Source organism: Taudactylus pleione, unplaced genomic scaffold, assembly GCF_031769625.1.
Source record: "Taudactylus pleione unplaced genomic scaffold, aTauple2 ptg000572l, whole genome shotgun sequence".
NCBI classification, from domain to species: Eukaryota; Metazoa; Chordata; class Amphibia; order Anura; family Myobatrachidae; genus Taudactylus; species Taudactylus pleione.
In genome coordinates, this window is record NW_028284974.1 from 1,711,519 (window position 1) to 1,738,212 (window position 26,694).

The 26,694-nt window shown below is 48.6% G+C and overlaps 1 protein-coding gene across 4 annotated transcripts in view; it reads left to right on the forward strand.

The window, feature by feature from the left end:
• The window catches only part of GRIK5 (glutamate ionotropic receptor kainate type subunit 5), a 344,326-nt gene that overhangs the window by 119,052 nt on the left and 198,580 nt on the right, over positions 1 to 26,694 (forward strand). For all 4 annotated transcript variants that reach the window (XM_088453192.1, XM_088453187.1, XM_088453185.1 and 1 more), the window contains exon 2: positions 25,958 to 26,100. In XM_088453192.1, the coding sequence (XP_088309318.1) occupies positions 26,010 to 26,100 (91 nt within the window). In that variant the 5' untranslated portion in view covers positions 25,958 to 26,009. The remainder of the gene's footprint in view (positions 1 to 25,957; positions 26,101 to 26,694) is intronic.

Here is a 26,694-nt window from a genome sequence, read left to right on the forward strand (position 1 = left end):
CCATATCCCATTACACACATCCGTTATACTTAGCAAGGAATACCATCGCAGCCACACTTGCCCAAGGTCTGACTTTACTCAGGAATTGCTAACCTCATTGCAAGGTGTGTATGGTATCGCAGTGGCTAATTTATACATGGCGTTCAAGCGCACTGACACGCCTGCGTTTTGCAGACCACCCCCAAACGTTCACTTCCTGTCAATCACTCTGCCATGGGTCTGTGTAGTGTGATCTGTGAAGCTTCACACATGCGCACTCCGATGCAGTACGCAACAATCGCCCATCTGTGTGTGTAATCGCAGTTACGATCGCTAATGAGTCAGGCCCACTGTCCTACTTATACTGCAGTGAGATGGACTCATGTGCCTTGGCTACAATGTCGGGATGTAGTTGGTCACAATCCCGACGCCAATATGTTGGCTAGGGATTTATGACAGGCGTCAAGATACCGACGCCTGTCATAATCCCGACGCAGAAATGCAGAACGCGGGCCTGAACGAGGTAAGTACGGGTGACCGCCCTTTTAGCCACGCAGGGGGGGAGGGTTAGGTTTAAGGCACCCCGGGGGGGATTTAGGGTTATGCACTCCCCGGGGAGGGTTAAGGTTAGACTAGGGGAAGCGGGGGTTAGGGTTAGGCACTAGGGGGGGGGTTAGGCACGCCTAAAAGAGGGTTAGGGGGGGAGGGGAGGATTAACTGTACATACCTCCGCTGTCAGGATTTCCTCCCTTCGGCCAGCTGCTGTCAGGATTTGAACAGCGACAATACAATCCCATTCCATATTATCTTTTATTAAGCATCTCGGCTAACCTTTCAGCCAAACCACTGGTGGGATGGTAAGGAGCAGAAGTAAAGTGTTTTTGTTGTTTTAGTTCACATCAATGTCTGAAATAGAAAGTGGAGAGAGATAAAGTACCAACTAATCAGTTCCTAACTGTCACTTTACAGGCTGTGGGAGGATGTACTAAGGACAGAAATGTGGTCAAACCCACAAAAATCTACTAGCATTTTGCATTTCTCACATGTACTAGGCTTTAGAATGTGATGCATTCCGGAGTTTCAACCCGGTGGGCAATGCCATCTTTACATGGCATTACCCTATGGTTTTCTTTCCGCGTTCTGCACGAAAGGTATCCAATTGGATCCCTCCCAGTGTGCCCGGCAGCATGCGCAGAAGGACGGGAGAGCTGTCCTTTGCGTTTTCTAGATACATACCAGCGATATTATCGGCCGGTATGTACCTGATAAGTGACAGAATATACAGCATTGCGGATGCGATGCTTAGTACATCCCACCCTGTGTTTGAAAAATGACAGTTAGGAGCTGATTGGTCAGTACTTTATCTCTCTCCACTTTTTCTTTCTCCAAAGCTTAGTATATCTATGTTCACGTATCCAATTTTAGGAAAGGATTGTTCACAAGACCGCAATTGTTTTATCCAAGAAGGTTGATTTCGTTTTGTGAGCTTCTGGCCATTTGTTGTCCATACAGGGCATTTAGAATAATACAAACCATAAATGGACCAGCAAAAATTAATGTGTACTCTGGCATGCCTTTAAGGGCCTCTCCAATGGGTGTAACGGAGCCGATTTGTGTATATTTTGAATCTTTTTGCATCAAGTGCAGCCCTTCATTAGGGTTAATTTGTGATTGTCCATTACATGCCACCATATGTATATAGAGGTCCGAGCAAGACTTTTCATTCTCACTGTGCCTACAAGTTAAGATGAAAACCACAATGCGAGATTTACACATTAGAGTTCCTTGTTATAAGGAAAGTTGGTCTCTCCAGATAGAGAAGCCAGGATGCGAGAATCCACCATGTCATGGCTGCCATTTTAACGTGTGATTGGTGACATTTGCAAGTAGTAATGCAAAATATCAACAAACTTGTTAAAAGTTTGGACACCGGTCTGTATTGGTGCAAGTGGGCTGCTTGTGCCTAGGAAACACTCCACGTGCCAAGATGGCTGCTGCAGCAATAAGGTGCAATGAAAGTATTAAATGTGTATTTTGAGTATTACGCACAGCACCAGACTAAGGGCCTGGTCCAGAGGTGGATGAAGATGCATGCTCAACTGCGATGTCGGACGCAGCAGATTTGCAAAAATATGCTGATGAATTAGCCACTGTCTTATGTACCGAGACCCCCACCACCGTCATCTCAGATCTGCTGTCTGCGTATAGAAGATGTAACATTGGCAGCATCGGTCGCACCATTAAACTCCTTAGCCACCCTATGACGTCAAGGCCAGACCAACTACGAACTAATTCGCAGACCCTCCAACTATACCGATTTAGCCGGTACAGTACCATTTTTTTTTATTGGTCTGCACCGGCATACAGGGTCTGTACCATTTGTACTGGGTGAGTATGATCTCCCGATTTCTATAGCAGCACTGCAGGGACACAGACTCCCGCAGCGCTGCTGAGTGACAGGCGGCTCCGTCCTCTGTGTTCCCAGTCAGCTGTTTCATACAACAGAAGCCGAGGAGCTTCTCCACAGTCAGTCTCGCCAGATGATGACGTCATCATCCCATGAGACTATGACTGTGAGCCTTTGCTAGGGCTGCTGCAATAGTAGTGGCATCTGCGATAACTCAGTGGCTGTGTAAAATTAAAAAGAATCAGTAGCACAGACAGCGCACTTGTTCCCCTAGAGAGGTAGGTAGTCCGTCGACTATGTAAACAAACTGGCTTATATACAGAAGGGCAAACTGGCTTATATACATAAGATTACAAGCATGTCCTCACCTAATCAGACGCCATGGCTCTGTGGAACTATGGCGTCTGATTAGGTGAGCACATGCTTGTAATCTTATGTATATAAACCAATTTGTCTTTCAGTGTGTTGGATACTGCCTCTTGAAAACGGTTCTAACTGGAACAGCTGTCGGGGAATGGCACGTATTGCATGATTTCCAGACTCATGGCTTTTGATTGCATGATTATATGTCTGATGTTAAGTATATAATGATATGGTGTCCTGACACTCTGGCTTTTTTATGATTACCTAATGGCTTCTTTATGGCACATTAAACATGTTTTTCTATTTTTGCATTGAACTTTTGGAGTGCTGGTTGATTCCTTTCTGACAACAGGAGGGGATATATATATATTGTGATATGATCGGGGTAGGGGGTCCCTCTCCTGGGGTAGATGACACCTCCTTGCACACAGCAGCCAGGAAATAGCACCACAGTCGTGGATTTTCGTACAAGCTGGATGGTGCCAGTTTTTATTGTGCAACATCAATAATCAAATAAACAAACATAAAATAAATCCTAGCCCGTCTGGGCTCTAACTAGACAGTAAGTTCCCTCACTAACCGAACACTAAAATAAGTTCACGTCCACAGTACCTTCTGGTTTGTAGCAAACAGTGTCTCAGAGCAAGCTAACCTGCGGGCCTGCTCTCCCAGGTATGAGACACTCAGCCACAAGTAAATCTAGCTTATCACAGCCATTTCCAGGTGCAAGCCCTAATGACCTACTACCAGGCTGAAAGACCCAACACCTGGAGTGGCCGGTGGATGGAGCCCTCCCTCTCCTCACATCCACACCCCCAGGACCCATTCCAGCTTTTCACAAAAGCCACCTTTCTAGCCTGCTTTGTCCAACAGACTTCTCCTGGGGGTTTTAAAACACGTAGGACAGGAATCTGGGACAGGTATAGAAGCCATTCCACACTTCTCCAGTGCTTCTATCACAATATATATATATATATAATCTTGTAGACAGGCGGTACTCACGGCGGCTTACAAAGAATCACGCAGACTCCGCTGGTTTGCGATCAACGTTTCAATGCGATTAGCAATTTCGATACTGATGAAAATGCTAGTCGCATTGAAACATTGATTGCAAACCAGCTAAGTCTGTGTGATTCTTTTTAAGCCGCCGTGAGTGCCACCTGTCTACAAGCTATGTATTTTGCCCCCAGGTCTGGGAGGTAAAAGGAGGGCACCGGGCACAGTAAATTAATTAATTACCTGTAGTGCCAGCTAACCGCTTTCTATATAGTAGGGAAAGACACAACCCATGGGTGGTGCAAGACCCTCCTTCTCTAGCTGACACGCCCCTAGGTGCCAAAATCGCACCTCTTCTGGTGTTTCAAGTGTACCTTTTTCTAGCTGAGAAATGTTGGAGGGTATGAATTCACAGTGGCTAACAAGGGAATGTCCAGAAAATGTTGGCGACAAGCATGCGTTTTTGTTTAGCTACCCCCGATACCTCCACCAAAAGGTCACAACCTGTCCCTCACTTTGAGAATAAATCCTGAATGCGTTCGCCATCGCTAATCAATCCATGTGCCTGCACAGTGATGCTATGATACATGCGCAGTGGCATAAAATTGTTTAACCGTGTCTGACATTGACATTGCGTTCCCCTTTAAATCAGGCCCGACATTCTGTGGCCGCAAGCTGAACTGGTTAAGTATTTACATGTATAAACAGTCCCGGTTCCAGAATATATTAAAATGTTTTTGCAAAATTGTATTTTTAATAATAGACCGTGTACAGCACTACTGCCGTAAGCGTTAAATCCTGGGCTGCAGTGCAGGGGAGAATAAAGTCTGGCACCGAGCACAGGGATATGTGATTAGTAAATGTGTATAATAATGAATATTTTAAATATGTATATACAGTAATAAATAAAAATGTACCTTTGTGATCTGGAGGTCCAGAGGAATTGGGGCAGCCATGTCCTGACTGACCATCAGCCAGAAGGGCTGAGTCCATCCATTTGAATGCCTCCCAGCGCTCTGCGCAGCCGACTTTCTTAGACACCAGAGCCAGACCTCTGTAGAGCCGGCAGTGGGTCCCCCATCCCTGGTAGTCAAGTGGGGATCTGAGCACTGCTCCGGTGCCAATGATGTCCTGGCCTTTGGGTTGAGCTTAACCTTACCAGGGAATTGATCCTCATTCAGCAAGGGGCTGGCTAGCAACTTGTAGCCTGGGGCACATTATTAAAATAGGCTTTTAAAGAAACTATAGGAGTGTTTTGTCTAACGTGAGTGTGGTTTAAAATTGTTATGTCATAGAGCTATAACCAAATATAACACATAACATCTCCTTTTGACAAAGCAGAAATTATCCTAATGACCTCTATACAATAATGCATAGGGACCGCTCTAGTGATCAATCTACAATACATGATGAATGATCTCTATACAATACAGTAACCAACTGTGCAACCGCCCCCTATGTAACACTTGTCGGGAGAGAGAGGCGACTACTGCTGCTCAGCCTCCCTGGACCCCATGCAGCCCTGCATATTCCTGCATGTGCTGGGCTAGGAAAAGAGACTAAGGCCCCTGCCAGGCCCCTGCCAACCCGGTTAGTAGTAGCTGATGCCCCTCTCCCCCCCCCTCCCCTTGGCGCCCCTGATCCTACACACATCTGAGACTTCCCAGATTCCATATCAAAACAGGATAGAAGAAGATCAAAGTTGAAGAAAGGACTTCTGACTTCACAACCATGTGACCGCTACGGCAGGGCCGGTCTGCTACCAGTGTTACTATCCACGCTGTGGGCACAGAGGGAGAATGAACCTGGGCCGAGTGAAGCGAGCTGCCGTGCCCGAAGGGTGGCGAGTAAAGCGAGCCCGCAAGGGGACACTTTTGGCCCCCGTTCTGAACCTTGCCACTCCCCTTCTGCTGTGGGTCATGTGGTTGTGACGTTAGAGGTCCTTTACAGAACCTTATTCTAGACCTAACCCACCAAGACCTCCAGAACCGGACGGGAGACCCACGATGTTCACGCACCATAGCGGCTCCGCCTCCTGAGCTCAGCAGTGGGACCGAGAGTACCATGCCCACGGAAAGAAGGTGGGATAGCCCCAGCATTAACTGCTGCCTACCCCCCAACATGACCCATTCCACCAGGTACAAAATGCTCTGCTCCTGGACTTCCCACCCAATATATGATTGCAATCACCTGTGTTGAACTAGCTAATTGATGAGAAGGGTATTTCAACACAGGTGGCTACAATCATAAATTAGGTGGGAAGTCCAGGAGCAGAACATTTTGTTCCTATGGAAGGGGTCATGATAGAGGGTCTGTTGCTGATGTCTTCCACCAGCTGTTGTCTTCCACCAGCCAGAGCAGGAGTCCTGGACAGGCTGCACCAGATCACAGAAAGAGCACCTCACCTACCAAATATCCAGCAAAGGTATAAGGGGATCCTACAGGTACTCCAGGAATCCCCAACAGGCTTACGGCAATATATAGGAGGATAAATTAGAGGGAGCACAGTCCAGCTCCAGAGCTGCATCATCCCAGCGGTAGATATGTTATCCCCTCACCTGGCAGTATCTGACCACGACACAGGAGAGCGGGTAATAGAGCAGAAACTCCCAGCGGGTGGTCAGCAGGTTGCAGGCACTGATGAATCCAACTATGTGATTCTACTTCCTGGCCGGGGGTGGTACCATCAAGTGCCCCCCCCTCGAGTGCCATTCTGGCCATCCTAGCCAGGAGGTTGCTATACACCTGATGTGCTGACATGACAATGTTGTTGTATTGGGACATTAAACTTACAATGGGATGTAGTTGTGTCTTTTGACATTCAGCGGCACATAATGCTATACGTTTGTCATATATTTTTACATTTGGTCCCCTTCATTTCAGAAACCTGGCCATGCCATAGGAACTGCGTAAAGGCCCAATTACCAGGTTCCAAAAAGCTTAACTCTTTGAAACTTGGCCCTGTAAGTTAATGTCAATGCTACAAATTTCTATTTTGGGTTCTTAGCTGGTTCTGAACCTGGAAGTAAAGTGATTACTTCCCAGCAAGAGACTTTCCCCGATTAAAATGTTTTTAATGGCGCATTATGCGAATGTAAGAAATGGAACGTCTCGGGGAAAAACTGTGGCTCTTCTTAAATCAGCCCCTTAGCATCTAAAAGGAAATATTATCTGGATTTTATAACCTAAGTAAACTATAGATTACTTAAGTATTCCATACCTCCCAACTGTTCTGATTTTGGCAGGATAGTCTTGATTTATGGGTCATTAGAGGGGCAGAGTTTCAACCAAAAATTGGAATTACTGGTTGGGGTGGATCGGGATTGAGTTTGGGCAGACTGGGAAAGAGATTTATTTTGTCCCGGTTTTGCGTGTGTGGATGAAAACAGGTATTATATTATGTTTTTTTTCCATTTCAAAATAATGTGATACCTACAAACACTGCACAACTACGTATGTACACTGTGATCCTACGATCATGTTCATAGTGCAAATCAAAGTTCAATAACGCATACCAAGGTGGAAATAAGTTGAGCCCAGCTATAAAGATGGAAAACCAGAGTTTGTCTTCTGGAGCTAGTGGCAATGTTAAAGCAGACCGTGACAGAGTTGGAGCATTACAGGTTATAGAATTTTGGAGCTTAGAGATTACTTTAAAAAAAAAAAATTATTAAAAGTGAAAGTTAGAGGAGACCAACAGTTTGATTTCTGAAATTATTTTTTTGCAGCATTTGAGGCTCCAGGAGTTTAGATGAAGTAATACAGTATAAAGTGCAGCAATTTATGGACTAACAAAGAGGAAGAAGAGAAATAAGGGAAGCAGAAGACTCACATTGGAGTATGGATAATCTATGGAGCTCATTGCCATGACCAGATGAATAAAGTTATGGTGTATTTTATTATAAAAACTGTTAAAGCATGAAATGCCAAGTGCAGGTTACAGGCAATGAGGGTGAGGAAAGAAGAACAGTTCAGTTCAATTTAAGTGTTCAGGGATGTTCACTAATGAAGTGATTGTGACAGAAGTTTTCTGCAGAACAGATTGCAGGCAGCACCTAAAGGCATACTGTACCTCCCAACATGACCCTCTCCAGGAGGGACACAATGCTCTGGTCCTGGACTTCCCTGGTAAGAGGTGGGGCTGAAGCACAGTCCAAAATTCAAATAGGGGAGCCACACCAACTGTCATTTCACACACTGCCAAACATCACTGGCTGGGACTCACTGGCAGTTGGTGTGACTCCCCTATTTGAATTTTGGACTGTGCTGCAGCCCCACCTCTGGAGCCACCACCAATCATAAATTACCAGGGAAGTCCAGGACCAGAGCATTGTGTCCCTCCTGGAGAGGGTCATGTTGGGAGGTATGCCTAAAGGTCCTAATGCAAATTCAAAGCAGGGTCTTACCATTGCATCCACCATCCTAAACCATGTACCAACTACATGTTACGCAGTAACATGGGGGTGATTTTACCAAACACCTCCCAGATCAATAGTTGTGACGCAATACAGACCATAGTGTACTTATTGACTTTGTGGTTCCCCACTGTCCTCCGCAGCTAAGCTGACAGGAAACTATCATACAGTGCATACATTCCTGGAACGCCATTTGGCGGATCGCGTGACCAATACGGGTTGCTGGGGGCACAGGGGAAAGATTCTGCAGAACAGTTTTAAATACTTTGCTTATCTCTGATTGTTATGAGTAGTGTCAGCCAATGCACAGTGTAAATGTTTCAAAGCTAGGAGAGCATGCAAAGGGCTGGCCTGGAGACCCTGATCATGGCCACCAAAGGAAGCTGCAGTAGGGATTGAGCAGAGAGGTTGATGATGATGACAAACAGAAGAGTTACTATTGGATGCTTTGCTGCATATTCCATTAGATCTGGAGCATGCCACCCTGCTGCCCTTCTATATATTTATTTATGTGCTTTTTAACATTACTAATTGGGAATAGTAATGGAGCTCATTGTATTGCAGTCTACAGTACAGTATATCCATCTTTGTGCCTAAATATTTGTCAAAGCGCATAGGTTTTCAGAGCAAGATGGTGGAGTTTCAGAGGCATACAATACCTCCCGCTCCATATTGTTCACCATATAATACAATCATGTCTTTAAAAACCCTGATTCATTTGTGGCTCATTGATCCTTCTAATTCTAAGACCAGATTTTACTCACTCCAATTCATTGAGCTGTAAACAGAAAAATTTCTATCTAGTTATTTAGGTTCAATAAATATATATGAATTAATTCAGATATTCACATGGATATTCAAGGCATTCAATCCGATTTTCAAAGTGAATCCATAAAAGTATTGATACATTCATTTTCATAGCACTGATCTGATGAAAACTTACCGTCAAGCAAAAAGCATAAATATACTGTTTAATACTGTTTGTCATCTCACTTCAAGTGCAACGCGTTTCGCATAACTGTAGTCAGTTTCCTTAGGCAGTGCCAGAATATTTTTCTTTCAGGATTTTCGGATGAGCAGAACGTTGCACTGGCTGAACTGAGACGTTGGACTACATTCCTGGCAGAGCTCAGAGTCAGTTTTGCGGATGGAGATTATTGAAATAAGACGGGCTATTTGAGGGATGTTCCTTGTTGAGGAGTACTTTCAAATCACATATTTAGGGCCAAATGTAATAGCTCACAATTTACGGGAACCGGCGTGATTCAAGCTAGATCGTCACTAGATTTAAAGCGCCAATTTGTTTAAAGGCACAGCCATGTTTTTAAGGTTTTTGACCGTTAGCTGTAGTTTGGATGGGGAGACTGTTACTGGGTTTGATCAGTATCATAATACAGTGGTTCTCAAACTCAGGGTCTCATTCAGACCCCCTCGCGAGCGCAGGACGCTCGCAAGCGGGTCGATGGTACCCAAATGCGCATGCGCGCGACGGAGGGAGCTCCGTCGTGCGCATGCGCGAGACCCGGATAGCGACAGCCAAGCTGTCGCTCCGAGTCTCGCACCAAAGGGGGCGTGCTGTCGTTGGTGAGTGATAACACGCCCCCTTTGGTGGGCGTGCCGGGGGCGTGGCTGCCAGACGTCTGGGTCCGGCCCCACTGACATCACTAGTGATGTCAGTGGGAGTGATTTTGGCTCTGATAGAGCCAAAATCACTCCAGGGCTTGCGGTCACCGAGACCCTACCACAGGGTCTCGTTGCAAGCCCGTTGGTCGCGATGGTCTTGACCATCGCGACCATCATCATGGACGCTCGCATAAGCTGTGGGTGGTAACCCACAGCTATGCGAGCGTCCAGGAGGAAGCTCCCCAAAAAAACCGCCCTGATTCAGAGCGGGCGCTCGTTCAGAGCGTCCGGCTCTGAATCAGGCCCTCAGTCCTCAGGACCCCACACAGGTCACGTTTTCCAGGTCACCCAGGAGAGGCATAAGTGTAGTCATTCCTCACTGACACATTTTAAAAGATCCACAGGTAGAGCTAATTATTTCACTTGCGATTCTGTGAGGAGTCCTGGAAAACATGCACTGTTTGGGATCCTGAGGGCCGAGTTTGAGAACCTGTGTCATAATAGTTTCAAACAGACAAAAATGTAATTTGTAATACAGACAATTAAGAGTCCACTAACTCTTATGATTAATCTCAGCCATTAACTGCACAGTATTGAAAGTGAAATACAAAGTCTTTATTTGACAAGGAGTGGCTTTAGGGCATCATTCAGCTTGGATCGCAAGTCTGCAATCGTACGCACCCACATGTTGTGAAAATATGCAAACGCAGAATTGTGGTTGAGCTTGACATGACTCACAATCTGCGAAGCTTCCTGTCGCCATGTAGAGCTCTGGATGCGTATGCCGTCTCTGGGGCTTAATTATGCACGCCTGCGTTCCTTACACCACTTCCCCTCTCCAGCCCCAAATGGCACTTGCTGTCAGTCATTTCTCCATACCACTGTGTATCTGCTGCATTCACAGCTGCCAGCTTGCGCACTGCAGTGCATACGCATGCCGCAAACATCGACCAGGTGTGTGCAAATGCAGACCTGTGATCCAAGACCTTAATCAAGCTTGCCTACCCTCCCGATATGGCCAGGAGCCTCCCGAATATCAGGTGCTGCTCCCGGCCCCCACGTAAAGGCAGACAAGCCTACCGGCGGCCGCTGTCCCGTCCGGCCCCCCCAGCACTAATGATAGAAACTCCTGCTGCAGGGGGGGCCGGGAATGCGATTTGTGCTGAATCGCGTCATTGTGGCCCCACCCCCTGCTTCACAATGCCTTTCATTTCTGGCATTGTGAAGAGGGGGCTGGGCCATGATGAAGTGATCGCCCCCAATACTTAGTCATTGCCCGGCCATAACCCCCCCCCGCTTTACACAGGCATTCGGCTCTCTCCCGGAAGGAGGAAGCTGAATGTCGGCAAGTATGCCCTTAATGTGTTAGAAGGTTTCACTTTGATGTGACATCTACACATCAGTCTCCAACCATGTAGACTAGATTGCGGAGGTAAATACTAAAAGGTATATCTGAGGCTCAGCAAATAATGTTAATAATTAACAAACACAGGGTCTATTTCAGAGATGTATGTTTATCCGATGATGAACATACATCTGTGATGGTTAGGGGTCTGCACATGTGCAGAACGGGTCATGCGATTACGCTCGCTGACTCCCCCCCTGACACGCTGGGACTCTGCGGAGTGGGCGCATGACTGGTCACTGTTTCCAGGAACGGGGGCGCGTCACACCCGTTTTCTGGGAGGGTGTCTGACACCTCCTTCTGCATTTGCATTAAATGGATGGAACTGTGTGCTTCTGCAAATCCATCTCTGAAAGGCCCCCAGTGCAGCCAGTAGTGGAAGTATTGTCATTTCACTATAGGTAACACCAAAACATAAAAAAAAGCTGAAGAATGGGGCAAAACCAAAACTATTAAATTTGGCCCTTAGTTTTCATAAAGAGCACAAATGCAGTATCCCTATACCACAGTGTGCACTCCCATCGTTGCAATAACGATTGAGACACACAGTCTTTGAAATGTTTTGGGCGTTCCTTGACAGCGTGTGTATAGGGGTGCGCATAACTGGTTGCAAACTAAAAGGCTTAATCGCACACATTGGAGGCCAGACTCTGACGGAGAACCAGCACCTAGCATGGGCTTGTGCACATTCCGATGCACAAAGCTGTATTTTAGCATCTAAAAATGCTCAAAGTGGTTGCCCCAGTCATTGCACATTTAGACGCACGCTTGTACTAGTATACAGTCGTAGACAGAACTACGGCAAAAAAACCCCAGTCCCTTAATATATAGCCTGATTACTTAAATTTGTGGCAATCATATGGAAACTGCTGTTTCCACATCATTACCAGGGCTAAATAGCTTGCGAAACAGACCCCATAATTTTTTTTTTGTATATTTAGGACTCTATTTATTATGTTAATTATCGGGGTCAAAACAGACAATTAATATTTCAACTCGTTATGTTTGGAGCAGTGAAACTAGTGTGACTGCGTGACCTACAGGTCATGCAGGTGCACAAAAGCCTCGGCATCCAGCGGAAGGAGCTGGACAGAAAGGATCCCTCTTCACAACCCAGGACTCCGGGTTGCAGGAGCAAACACCATCTGAAAATGGTGAATGCTCCTGCAGTCAAGCTCTGAAAATGCTGTATTTTTGGAGCTTGATGAATTCTGTCCCCATACTAGTGTATGGGGACAGCGGGCCATTCCAGGAGAGGAAGGTAAGCCGGAGATATCTATGATACTAGTGTATGGGGACAGTGGGCCATTTCTGGAGAGAAAGGTAAGTAGGAGATATCTGTGATACTAGTGTATGGGGACAGCGGGCCATTTCTGGAGAGAAAGGTAAGTAGGAGATATCTATGATACTAGTGTATGGGGACAGCGGGCCATTCCGCAAGAGGAAGGTAAGCAGGAGATATCTGTGATACTAGTGTATGGGGACAGCGGGCCATTCCGCCAGAGGAAGGTAAGCAGGAGATATCTGTGATACTAGTGTATGGGGACAGCGGGCCATTTCTGGAGAGGAAGGTAAGTAGGAGATATCTGTGATACTAGTGTATGGGGACAGCGGGCCATTCCGCAAGAGGAAGGTAAGCAGGAGATATCTGTGATACTAGTGTATGGGGACAGCGGGCCATTCCGCCAGAGGAAGGTAAGTAGGACATATCTGTGATACTAGTGTATGGGGACAGCGGGCCATTTCTGGAGAGAAAGGTAAGTAGGAGATATCTGTGATACTAGTGTATGGGGACAGCGGGCCATTCCGCAAGAGGAAGGTAAGCAGGAGATATCTGTGATACTAGTGTATGGGGACAGCGGGCCATTCCGCAAGAGGAAGGTAAGCAGGAGATATCTGTGATACTAGTGTATGGGGACAGCGGGCCATTCCGCCAGAGGAAGGTAAGCAGGAGATATCTGTGATACTAGTGTATGGGGACAGCGGGCCATTCCGCAAGAGGAAGGTAAGCAGGAGATATCTGTGATACTAGTGTATGGGGACAGCGGGCCATTCTGCCAGAGGAAGGTAAGCAGGAGATATCTGTGATACTAGTGTATGGGGACAGCGGGCCATTCCGCCAGAGGAAGGTAAGCAGGAGATATCTGTGATATTAGTGTATGGGGACAGCGGGCCATTCCGCCAGAGGAAGGTAAGCAGGAGATATCTGTGATACTAGTGTATGGGGACAGCGGGCCATTCCGCCAGAGGAAGGTAAGCAGGAGATATCTGTGATACTAGTGTATGGGGACAGCGGGCCATTCCGCCAGAGGAAGGTAAGCAGGAGATATCTGTGATATTAGTGTATGGGGACAGCGGGCCATTCCGCCAGAGGAAGGTAAGCAGGAGATATCTGTGATACTAGTGTATGGGGACAGCGGGCCATTCCGCCAGAGGAAGGTAAGCAGGAGATATCTGTGATACTAGTGTATGGGGACAGCGGGCCATTTCTGGAGAGAAAGGTAAGTAGGACATATCTGTGATATCTCCTGCATTACCTTTTTGATGAATGGCCCGAAAACGTATTGTTCGTTTTCACCTGATTTTGTAGAAATTAAATGATAATGAATAGAGCCCCAAATGTAACCAACCTTCATAATCATTGCATTTATATTACTTCACACAAAGTAGATTTTGCTCACACCACTTCTGTTTTCTTGTTCCTCAAAGCACTTTTAATTTAGTATATGAATTTTAGAAAATCCATGTACAGAGAGAAAGCCAGTCTAATGTACTCTCCAGCTCTCATGAATCTGGAGAATGTCCCTCGTGTTACAGCCTGTATCATGCTGCAAGCACACGCTCTCTTTTTTTACTGGTCATGCTCTTCTCCCTCTCGTCCCATTCTACCTTTTAATAGCTGTCTGTAGTTCCTCGCAATAATTGCTTTACTTGTTTTCTATTTTGTATGCTCTGTATTATTAAGTAAAACCACAGCTTCCCCCTGTGCAGTTGGAGCGGATCTGTGGTTTCTACTCTGACGGCTCAGGCTGCAGTGCCTCTTGCTACTGTGCAGTCTGTGAGGTTTATTGACTAAGGCCCTGATTCACACCCGCTCGCTGCCGCTGGGTCTGTGGGCGTATTTTTATTTTTTTTCTCTGGCCGCTCGCAAAGCTGTGGGAGCCCACCCACAGCTTGTGCGAGCGGCCTGGAGACCATTGCGATAATCGTGACCATTGGCCTTGCGACAAGACACTAAGGTAGGGTCTAGGCTGCTGCAAGGCCGAATGGACTTCCTGCTCTAATAGAGCAGGAAGTCCACTAGTGACATCAGTAAGGCCTCCCAACAAACGCCAGGCGTTCCTAAGAGAACGCCTGCATTTGTCCAGCCAGCCCCCCACCCGCCAACAAAACGGGACGAGCTGTCACTCACCATTGACAGCCGCCCCATCTTATTGCGAGCCTCGCAGCGAATGAACTTCAGTCGCTCAGCAGGGCTTGCGCACGTGCACACCAGACGCGGCGCATCCGCAGCGCAGTGCATACGAGAAGCTCTGAATCAGGGCCTAAGTGCAAAGGGAAAAAAAGGCACACCAAATGGTCTTCTGATAGGAAGTGCCTAGTTCTCTACGTCTGCACCCGGTCATACGGGAAAGCACATGCATTTGTGGGCCAAGATGGCGACATTTTCGAGAGACTGACTTGTAATTTTATATTGAAATATAGAAGATTTCGGGGTCTAGTTACTAAGCAGTGTTAGGAGACAGAGTGAAAAGTGATAAGGTGCCAGCCAATCAGCTCCCAACTGTCATTATTCATACACAGCCTGTGAGATGGCAGTTAGGAGCTGATTGGCTGGCACCTTATCACTGTTCACTCTGGGCCTGATTCAGAGCCGGACGCTCTGACAGAGCGCTCGCTCTGAATCAGGGACGGCCTTCTGTCTTTTTAGAGCGGCCTCCTGGCCGCTCGCATAGCTGTGGGTGACCACCCACAGCTACAGCGAGCGGCCAGGAAGATGGTTGCGATAGTCAAGACCATCGCGACCATCGGGCTTGCGACAAGACCCTTGTGGTAGGGTCTCTTTGCCGCAAGCCCTAGAGTGCTTTCAGCTCTAACAGAGCCGAAAGCTCTCCCACTGACATCACTTGTGATGTCAGTGGGGCCGGCCCCAGAAGGTAGGCGTTCCCATGGGAACGCCTCCATCTGGGCAGCCACGCCCCCGGCCCGCCCACCAAAGGGGGCGTGCTGCCACTCAACATCGTCGGCACGCCCCCTTTGGTACGAGACCCGGAGCAACGGTTTGCCCGTCGCTATCCGTGTCTCGCGCATGCCTACGACGGAGCCGGCTCCGTTGTGCGCATGCGCACTGGGCCACCATCGACCCGCTTGGAAGCGCTCGCGAGTGGGTCTGAATCAGGCCCTCTGTCTCCTAACACTGCTTAGTAAATAGACCCCATCATTTTAATGGACAGGATAAGGGTATTGTAAATGTGCAGTATGTGTGTATCTGCAGTCTCTCACTGTACAGTATGTGTGTATCTGCAGTCTCTCACTGTGCAGTATGTGTGTATCTGCAGTCTCTCACTGTGCAGTATGTGTGTATCTGCAGGCCATACTTGCCTACCCTCCCGATTTGGTCGGGATGCTCCCGAAATCGGGTTCCGCTCCCGACCTCCTGGGAAGGCAGGCAAGCCTCCCGGCTGCCGTCGACCCCTTCTATCCCCCCGCAATTACAGGTAAAACCCCCGCAGCGTGGGGAAGGGGGGCGGTCATTTTGGCCCCGCCCCCTGCTGCACACTGCCTGTAATACCGGCAGTGTGTAGCAGGGACGGGGCCAAAATGATGCGTTCGCGTGGCTCCGCCCCCGCAAACACTTGTCGTCTGGCCGCCCCCGTTTGCTGGCCATGCCCCCCAGTCATGCCGATCTGGCTACTCCCTCCCGGAAGGGGCAGTCAGATAGTCGGTAAGTATGCTGCAGTCTCTCACTGTGCAGTATGTGTGTGTATCTGCAGTCTCACTGTACAGTATGTGTGAAGCTGCAGTCTCTCCCTGTACAGTATGTGTGTAGCTGCAGTCTCTCCCTGTACAGTAGGTCTGTGTGTAGCTGCAGTCTCTCACTGTATACAGTAGGTCTGTGTGTAGCTGCTGTCTCTCACTGTGCAGTGTGTGCAGCTGCAGTCTCTCGTTGTACAGTAGGTCTGTGTGTAGCTGCAGTCTCCCTGTGCAGTAGGTCTGTGTGTAGCTGCAGTCTCCCTGTGCAGTAGGACTGTGTGTAGCTGCAGTCTCCCTGTGCAGTAGGACTGTGTGTAGCTGCAGTCTCCCTGTGCAGTAGGACTGTGTGTAGCTGCAGTCTCTCTGTGCAGTAGGTCTGTGTGTAGCTGCAGTCTCCCTGTACAGTAGGTCTGTGTGTAGCTGCAGTCTCTTTCTGTGTAGTAGGTCTGTGTGTAGCTGCAGTCTCTTGTTATACAATAGGTCTGTGTGTAGCTGCAGTCTCCCTGTGTAGTAGGTCTGTGTGTAGCTGCAGTCTCCCTGTGTAGTAGGTCTGTGTGTAGCTGCAGTCTTCCGTAGGTGTGTGGGTAGCTACAGTCTCCCTGTGCAGTAGGTCTGAGTGTAGCTGCCATCTCCCTGTGTAGTAGGTCTGTGTGTAGCTGCAGTCTTCCGTAGGTCTGTGTGTAGCTGCAGTCTCCCTGTGCAGTAGGTCTGTGTGTAGCTGCAGTCTCCCTGTGCAGTAGGTCTGTGTGTAGCTGTAGTCTCCCTGTGTAGTAGGTCTGTGTGTAGCTGCAGTCTCCCTGTGTAGTAGGTCTGTGTGTAGCTGCAGTCTCCCTGTGCAGTAGGTCTGTGTGTAGCTGTAGTCTCCCTGTGTAGTAGGTCTGTGTATAGCTGCAGTCTCCCTGTGTAGTAGGTCTGTGTGCAGCTGCAGTCTCCCTGTGCAGTAAGTCTGTTTGCTCGCTCTGAATCAGGGCGTCTTTTTTTTTTTTTATGGAGCGGCCTCCCGCTCACATTGCTGAGGGTTGCCACCCACAGCTACTGCGAGCGGCCAGGACGATGGTCACGATGGTCAAGACCATCGCGACCATCTGGCTTGCGACGAGACCCTTGTGGTAGGTTCTCGTAGCTGCAAGCCCCAGAGAGCTTTCGGCTCAAACAGAGCCGAAAGCTATCCCACTGACATCACTTGTGATGTCAGTGGGGCTGCCCCCAAACGGTAGATGTTCTCATGGGAACTTCTCCGTCTGGGCAGCCACCCCCCCAGGCCCGCCCACCAAAGGGGGCGTGCTGTCACTCAACATCGATAGCACGCCCCCTTTTGTGCGAGACCCGGAGCGACGGATTGCCCGTCGCTATCCGGGTCTCGCGCATGGGCACGATGGAGCCGGCTCCGTCATGCACATGCGCTCTGGGCCACCATTGACCCGGTTGCGAGCGCTCAGCGCTTGTGACTGGGTCTGAATCAGGCCCTGTGTGCAGTAGGTCTGTGGGTAGATGGAGTCTCCCTGTGCAGTAGGTCTGAGTGTAGCTGCAGTCTCCCTGTGCAGTAGGTCTGAGTGTAGCTACAGTCTCCCTGTACAGTAGGTCTGTGCGCAGCTGCAGTCTCCCTGTACAGTAGGTCTGTGTGCAGCTGCAGTCTCTCCCTGTGCAGTAGGTCTGTGTGTAGCTGCAGTCTCCCATATGTCTGTGTGTAGCTGCAGTCTCTCTGTATAGTAGGTCTATGTGTAGCTGCAGTCTCCCTGTACGGTAGGTCTGTGTGCAGCTGCGGTCTCCCATATATCTGTGTGTAGCTGCAGTCTCTCTCTGTGTAGTAGGTCTGTGTGTAGCTGCAGTCTTCCGTATGTCTGTGTGTAGCTGCAGTCTCCCTGTGCAGTAGGTCTATGTGTAGCTGCAGTCTCTCTATGAAGTAGGTCTGTGTGTAGCTGCAGTCTCCCTGTGCAGTAGGTCTGTGTGTAGCTGTAGTCTCCCTGTGTAGTAGGTCTGTGTGTAGCTGCAGTCTCCCTGTGCGGTAGGTCTGTGTGTAGCTGCAGTCTCCCTGTGTAGTAGGTCTGTGTGTAGCTGCAGTCTCCCTGTGCAGTAGGTCTGTGTGTAGCTGTAGTCTCCCTGTTTAGTAGGTCTGTGTATAGCTACAGTCTCTCTGTGTAGTAGGTCTGTGTGTAGCTACAGTCTTCCGTATGTCTGTATGTAGCTGCAGTCTCTCTGTGTAGTAGGTCTGTGTCTAGCTGCAGTCGCTGTGTAGTAGGTCTGTGTGTAGCTGTAGTCTCCCTGTTCAGTAGGTCTGTGTGTAGCTGCAGTCTCCCTGTGTAGTAGGTGTGTGTGTAGCTGTACTCTCCCTGTGCAGTATGTCTGTGTGTAGCTGCAGTCTACCTGTGCAGTAGGTCTGTGTGTAGCTGCAGTCTTCCTGTGTAGTAGGTCTGTGTGTAGCTGCAGTCTCCCTGTGCAGTAGGTCTGTGTGTAGCTGTAGTCTCCCTGTGCAGTAGGTCTGTGTGTAGCTGCAGTCTACCTGTGCAGTAGGTCTGTGTGTAGCTGCAGTCTCCCTGTGTAGTAGGTCTGTGTGTAGCTGCAGTCCCTGTGTAGTAGGTCTGTGTGTAGCTGCAGTCTCCCATATGTCTGTGTGTAGCTGCAGTTTCCCATATGTCTGTGTGTAGCTGCAATCTCTCTGTATAGTAGGTCTGTGTGTAGCTGCAGTCTCCCTGTGCAGTAGGTCTGTGTGTAGCTGCAGTCTCCCTGTGCAGTAAGTCTGTGTGTAGCTGCAGTCTCCCTGTGCAGTAGGTCTGTGTGTAGCTGCAGTCTCCCTGTGCAGTAGGTCTGTGTGTAGTTGCAGTTTCCCTGTGCAGTAGGTCTGTGTGTAGCTGCAGTCTCCCTGTGTAGTAGGTCTGTGTGTAGCTGCAGTCTCCCTGTGCAGTAGGTCTGTGTGTAGCTGTAGTCTCCCTGTGCAGTAGGTCTGTGTGTAGCTGCAGTCTCCCTGTGCAGTAGGACTGTGTGTAGCTGCAGTCTCCCTGTGCAGTAGGTCTGTGTGTAGCTGCAGTCTCCCTGTGCAGTAGGTCTGTGTGTAGCTGCAGTCTCCCTGTGCAGTAGGTCTGTGTATAGCTGCAGTCTCCCTGTGAGGTAGGTCTGTGTGTAGCTGCAGTCTCCCTGTGCAGTAGGTCTGTGTGTAGCTGCAGTCTCCCTGTGCAGTAGGACTGTGTGTAGCTGCAGTCTCCCTGTGCAGTAGGTCTGTGTGTAGCTGCAGTCTCCCTGTGCAGTAGGTCTGTGTATAGCTGCAGTCTCCCTGTGAGGTAGGTCTGTGTGTAGCTGCAGTCTCCCTGTGCAGTAGGTGTGTGTGTAGCTGCAGTCTCCCTGTGCAGTAGGTCTGTGTGTAGCTGCAGTCTCCCTGTGCAGTAGGACTGTGTGTAGCTGCAGTCTCCCTGTGCAGTAGGACTGTGTGTAGCTGCAGTCTCCCTGTGCAGTAGGACTGTGTATAGCTGCAGTCTCCCTGTGCAGTAGGACTGTGTATAGCTGCAGTCTCCCTGTGCAGTAGGACTGTGTGTAGCTGCAGTCTCTCTCTATAGTAGTTCTGTATGTAGCTGCAGTCTCTCATTGTGCAGTAGGTCTGTGTGTAGCTGCAGTCTCTCTCTGTATAGTAGGTCTGTGTGTAGCTGCAGTCTCTCTCTGTATAGTAGGTCTGTGTGTAGCTGCAGTCTCCCTGTGCAGTAGGTCTGTGTGTAGCTGCAGTCTCCCTGTGCTGTAGGTCTGTGTGTAGCTGCAGTCTCCCTGTGCAGTAGGTCTGTGTGTAGCTGCAGTCTCTCTCTGTATAGTAGGTCTGTGTGTAGCTGCAGTCTCCCTGTGTAGTAGGTCTGTGTGTAGCTGCAGTCTCTCTCTGTATAGTAGGTCTGTGTGTAGCTGCAGTCTCCCTGTGTAGTAGGTCTGTGTGTAGCTGCAGTCTCCCTGTGTAGTAGGTCTGTGTGTAGCTGCAGTCTCCCTGTGTAGTAGGTCTGTGTGTAGCTGCAGTCTCCCTGTGTAGTAGGTCTGTGTGTAGCTGCAGTCTCTCATTGTGCAGTAGGTCTGTGTGTAGCTGCAGTCTCTCTCTGTATAGTAGGTCTGTGTGTAGCTGCAGTCTCTCACTGTGCAGCATGTGTGTAGATGTAATATTGGGTGTTTTATAATTCACAAATGTCATAAAAATATCTGGGAAATGTCATATTATTGTTACATATATTACAAGCTCCATTAAGAAGACCTTTGAGTGACAGGATTTGAAGAAAATTGAATCAGGCAAAAAGGAGAGGGAAAAGAGATGCAACTTCAGTGATGGATTCAGCACGGCATGTGGTGTTTTGTATTGCAGGAGCTGTAATAAATGTCCCCTGTGTGTATCTGCAGTCAGCTATCACAGTGACTGTGCGCACCTGTAATCTCCATTGTCTCTGCACAGTCACTTTGTGCAGCTGCAGCCTCTTTTCTCCACAAACAGTTATTATATGGAGTGTAAGCTTCTTTCCAATCTCTGACAGCATCTACCTATTTCCGCTTTCCCCATGGTAGTGCTATAGATATACTCATGTCAGCTCTGCCTTCTCTTTCATGGCTTGTCACTGATGTCACCATCTTCCTGTATAGATAGGATCAGTCACTGTGGTAAACTGTACAGTATGCCTGAAGGTGATTAACCTGTTTTTTTGTCCATGTCCTCTATCAGTCCTCCCCTTAGCAGCGCATGTACCTTAATTCTGTCACATCATTGTGTATCCTCAAGAGGTGCAATTGTCATCCTGTCACTTGTTCCTGAGTGAGGAGTCATTGTGTCATGCAGCACATGTCAAAAGCGTCAGCTGTCACCCCTTGTCTTCAAGTAGCATCACTTTCCTCTATAGTCACAGGTAGTGTCACACTGTCCTCTGTAGCTGCAAGAAGCATCACATTATCCACAAGTAGTGTCACACTGTCCTCTGTAGCTGCAAGAAGCATCACATTGTCCTCTTTATCCACAAGTAGTGTCACACTGTCTTCTGTCTCCACAAGTAGTGTCACACTGTCTTCTGTCTCCTCAAGTAGTGTCACACTGTCCTCTGTAGCTGCAAGAAGCATCACATTATCCACAAGTAGTGTCACACTGTCCTCTGTAGCTGCAAGAAGCATCACATTGTCCTCTTTATCCACAAGTAGTGTCACACTGTCTTCTGTCTCCACAAGTAGTGTCACACTGTCTTCTGTCTCCTCAAGTAATGTCACACTGTCCTCTCTCTCCACAAGTAGTGTCACACTGTCCTCTCTCTCCACAAGTAGTATTACACTGTCCTCTGCCCCAAGCAGCGTCACCCTGTCCTCTGCCCCCACAAGTAGTGTCACACTGTCCTCTGTATCCACAAGTAGTGTAACACTGTCCTCTGCCCCCACAAGCAGCGTCACCCTGTCCTCTGCCCCCACAAGTAGTGTCACACTGTCCTCTGTATCCACAAGTAGTGTCACGCTGTCCTCTGTATCCACAAGTAGTGTCACAATCTCCACAAATAGCATCATATTGTCCTCTGTCTCCTCAAATAGTGGCACATTGTCCTCTGTCTCCACAGTAGCATCACAGTATCCTTTGTCTCCACAAGTAGCATTATGCTGCCCATTGTCTCTACAAGTAATGTCACACTGTCCTCTATATCCACAAGAATTGTCACACTGTCCTATCTCCATAAGTCGTGTCACTATGTCCTCTGTCTCCACAAGTAGCATCATGCTACCCTCTGTCTCAACAAGTAGCGTCACACTGTCCTCTGTCTCCACAAGTAGTGTCACACTGTCCTGTCTCAACAAGTAGTGTCACACTGTCCTCTGTCTCCACAAGTAGTGTCACACTGTCTTCTGTCTCCACAAGTAGGGTCACAGTGTCCTCAGTATCCACAAGTAGTGTCACACTGTTCTCTTTCTCCACAAATAGTGGCAAATTGTACTCTGTCTCCACTTTAGTGTCACAGTGTGCACTGTTTCCACAATAGTATCATGCTGTCCTGTGTCTTCACAAGTATGGTCACACTGACCTGTCTCCACAAGTAGTGTCACACTGTCTTCTGTCTCCACAAGTAGTGTCACAGTGTCCTCAGTATCCACAAATAGCATCATGCTGTCCTCTTTCTCCACAAATAGTGGCACATTGTACTCTGTCTCCACTTTAGCGTCACAGTGTGCACTGTTTCCACAATAGTATCATGCTGTCCTCTGTCTTCACAAGTAGTGTCACACTGTCTTCTGTGTTCACAAGAAGTGTCACACTGTCCTCTGTATCCACAAGTAGTGTCACACTGTCCTGTCTCCACAAGTAGCATCATGCTGTCCTATGTATCTACAAGTAATGTCACACGGTCCTCTGTCTCCACAAGTAGTGTCACACTGTCCTCTGTCTCCACAAATAGTGTCACACTGTCCTCTGTCTCCACAAGTAGTGTCACAGTGTCCTCTGTCTCCACAAGTAGTGTCACACTGTCCTCTGTATCCACAAGTAGTGTCACAATCTCCACAAAGAGCATCATATTGTCCTCAAATAGTCCACATTAGCATCACAGTATCCTTTGTCTCCACAAGTAGCATTATGCTGCCCATTGTCTCTGCAAGTAATGTCACACTGTCCTCTATATCCACAAGAATTGTCACACTGTCCTGTCTCCATAAGTCGTGTCACTATGTCCTCTGTCTCCACAAGTAGCATCATGCTACCCTCTGTCTCAACAAGTAGTGTCACACTGTCCTCTGTCTCCACAAGTAGTGTCACACTGTCTTCTGTCTCCACAAGTAGTGTCACACTGTCTTCTGTCTCCACAAGTAGTGTCACAGTGTCCTCAGTATCCACAAGTAGTGTCACACTGTCCTCTTTCTCCACAAATAGTGGCACATTGTACACTGGCCCTCATTCAGAGCCGGACGCTCTGAGCAGAGCGCTCGCTCTGAATGAGGGCCGTCCTCCATAAAAATGGAGCGTCCTCCTGGACGCTCGTATAGCTGTGGGTCACCACCCACAGCACATACGAGCGTGCAGGATGATGGTCGCGATGGTCTTGACCATCGCGACCATCGCCAGTGCGACCCGAAGCCTGTGGTCGGGTTTTTCGACCACAAGCCCTGGAGTGATTTTGGCTCTCAGAGCCAAAATCACTCCCACTGACATCACTACTGATGTCAGTGGGGCCGGCTTCTGACGGTAGGCGTTCCCTTGGGAACGCCTCCGTCTGGCAGGCACCAAAGGGGGCGTGCTGTCAATCAACATCGACAGCACGCCCCCTTTGATCAGACACAACGAGCGAAGGAAAGTCCTTCGCTCGTCGCGTCTGGTGCATGCGCACGACTGAGCTCCCTCCGTCGTGCGCATGCGCAGTGCACACCATCGACCCACTTGCGAGCGTACAGCCGCTTGCGAGTGGGTCTGAATGAGGCCCTCTGTCTCCACAAGTAGTGTCACACTGTCTTCTGTCTCCACAAGTAGTGTCACACTGTCTTCTGTCTCCACAAGTAGTGTCACGCTGTCTTCTGTCTCCACAAGTAGTGTCACAGTGTCCTCAGTATCCACAAGTAGTGTCACACTGTCCTCTTTCTCCACAAATAGTGGCACATTGTACTCTGTCTCCACTTTAGCGTCACAGTGTGCACTGTTTCCACAATAGTATCATGCTGTCCTCTGTCTCCACAAGTAGTGTCACTCTGTCCTCTGTCTCCACAAGTAGTTCACACTGTCCTCTGTCTCCACAAGTAGTGTCACACTGTCCTCTGTCTCCCCAAGCAGCATCACACTGTCCTCTGTCTACACAAGTAATGTCACACTGTCCTCTGTCTCCTCAAGTAGTGTCACCATGTCCTCTCTTTTCACAATTAGCATCATGCTGTCTTCTATCTCAACAAGTAGTGTCACACTGTCCTCTGTCTCCTCAAGTAGAATCATGCTGTCCTCTCCTTTCACAGGTAGCATCATGCTGTCTTCTGTCTCAACAAGTAGTGTCACACTGTCCTCTCTTTCCACAAGTAGTGTTAACATGTCCCCTGTCTCCACAAGCAGCATCACACTGTCCTCTGTCTCCATAAATAGCATCACGCTGTCCTCTGTCTCCAGAAGTAGTGTCACAATCTCCACAAATAGCATCATGCTGTCTTCTTTCTCCACAAATAGTGGCACATTGTACTCTGTCTCCACTTTAGTGTCACAGTGTGCACTGTTTCCACAATAGTATCATGCTGTCCTCTGTCTTCACAAGTATGGTCACACTGTCCTCTGTCTGCACTAGTAGTGTCACACTGTCCTCTGTCTGCACTAGCAGTGTCACACTGTCCTCTGTCTGCACTATTAGTGTCACGCTGTCCTCTGTCTGCACTAGTAGTGTCACACTGTCCTCTGTATCCACAAGTAGTGTCACGCTGCCCTCTGTCTGCACTAGTAGTGTCACACTGTCCTGTCTGCACTAGTAGTGTCATGCTGTCCTCTGTCTGCACTAGTAGTGTCACACTGTGCTGTCTCCACAAGTAGCGTCACACTGTGCTCTGTCTCCACAAGTAGCGTCACACTGTCCTCTGTCTCCACAAGAAATGTCACACTGTCCTCTGTGTCCACAAGTAGTGTCACACTGTCTTCTGTCTCCACAAGTAGTGTCACACTGTCCTCTGTCTGCACTAGTAGTGTCACACTGTCCTCTGTCTCCACAAGCAGCATCACACTATTCTCTGGGCCTGATTCAGAGCCGGACGCTCTGACCAGAGCGCTCGCTCTGATTCAGTGTCCTCCTACCTAAAAATGGAGCGGCCTCCTGGCCGCTCACATAGCTGTGGGTGACCACCCACAGCATATGCGAACGGACAAAAAAATGGTCGCGATGGTCTTCACCATCGCGACCATCGGGCTTGCAACGAGACCCTGCGGTAGGGTCTCGGTGACCGCAAGCCCTGGAGTGATTTTGGCTCTATCAGAGCCAAAATCACTCCCACTGACAGCACTAGCGATGTCAGTGGGGCCGGACCCAGACGGTAGGCGTTCCCATGGGTCACCATCGACAGCACGCCCCCTTTGGTGCGAGACCCGGAGCGACAGCTTGGCTGTCGCTGTCCGGGTCTCGCGCATGCGCACGACGGAGCTCCCTCCGTCGTGCGCATGCGCATTGGGGTAACATCGACCCGCATGCGAGCGTCCTGCGCTCGCGAGCAGGTCTGAATGACCCCCTCTGTCTCCACAAGAAATGTCACACTGTACTCTGTCTCCACAAGAAGTGTCACACTGTCTTCTGTCTCCACAAGTAGTGTTCCACTGTCTTCTGTCTCCACAAGTAGTGTCACACTGTCTTCTGTCTCCGCAAGTAGTGTCACACTGTCTTCTGTCTCCGCAAGTAGTGTCACACTGTCTTCTGTCTCCACAAGAAATGTCACACTGTCTTCTGTCTCCACAAGTAGTGTCACACTGTTCTCTGTCTCCACAAGTAGTGTCACACTATCTTCTGTCTCCACAAGTAATGTCACACTGTTCTGTCTCCACAAGTAGTGTCACACTGTCTTCTGTCTCCACAAGTAGTTTCACACTGTTCTCTGTCTCCACAAGTAGTGTCACACTATCTTCTGTCTCCACAAGTAATGTCACACTGTTCTGTCTCCACAAGTAGTGTCACACTGTCTTCTGTCTCCACAAGTAGTGTCACACTGTTCTGTCTCCACAAGTAGTGTCACACTGTCTTCTGTCTCCACAAGTAATGTCACACTGTCCTCTGTCTCCACAAGTAGTGTCACACTGTTCTGTCTCCACAAGTAGTGTCACACTGGTGTTTGTCCCCACAATTGTTGTAACACACATTTTTGTCCCCTCAGGTGGTGTCAGCCTGGCTGCGCCTCGATCCGTCTCCATGAGGAGTAGAAGAAGATGCTGCAACCTGAGCTGGGAGCTCCGCTCCTCCTACTGCTCCTGAGTCTCACCTCCCCTGGTGCCGCACTGCTGTCATCTCTACGTGTTGGTAAGCGCTTGTCATATGTCTCTTTTAGCACTTTCTTTAGCAGAGGACATTAACTGGACTGGTGCAGAGAGAATACATTTTATATTACACCAGTACTTTTTCAATCCAGTCCTTAGGACAGATAATTTCCAGGTGTCCTCAAAGAATCGCAAGTAAAACAATTAGAACCACCAGGATCTGTGCTCCAGCAAGGAGATTTGGAAAACATGCCCAGTTAGTGTGTCCCGAGGACTTGATTTGAGAAGCACTGGATCTATATGGGGTCTATTCATTATGACTTAATTTCTACAAATGAACATTTTCACTTGCTTTTATAGAAAATAAGTGTCCGGATCATTCATCAAAAAGGTAAAGTAGGAGATACCAGATATCTCCTGCTTACCTTTCTCTAATGATCTGTCCCCGCTGTCCCCATACACTAGTATGGGGACCTAAATTCATCAAGCACCAAAAATACAATGTCTCCAGATGGCTATTGCTCCTGCAACCCGCTCCTTCCCTATGGGAAACACGCACCGAAAAGTTCGGGGAGACAGCTGATTTTTGGATCAGCTGTCTCTGCGTCGGAGCAATGATGAATTGCTCCAGCGCTCG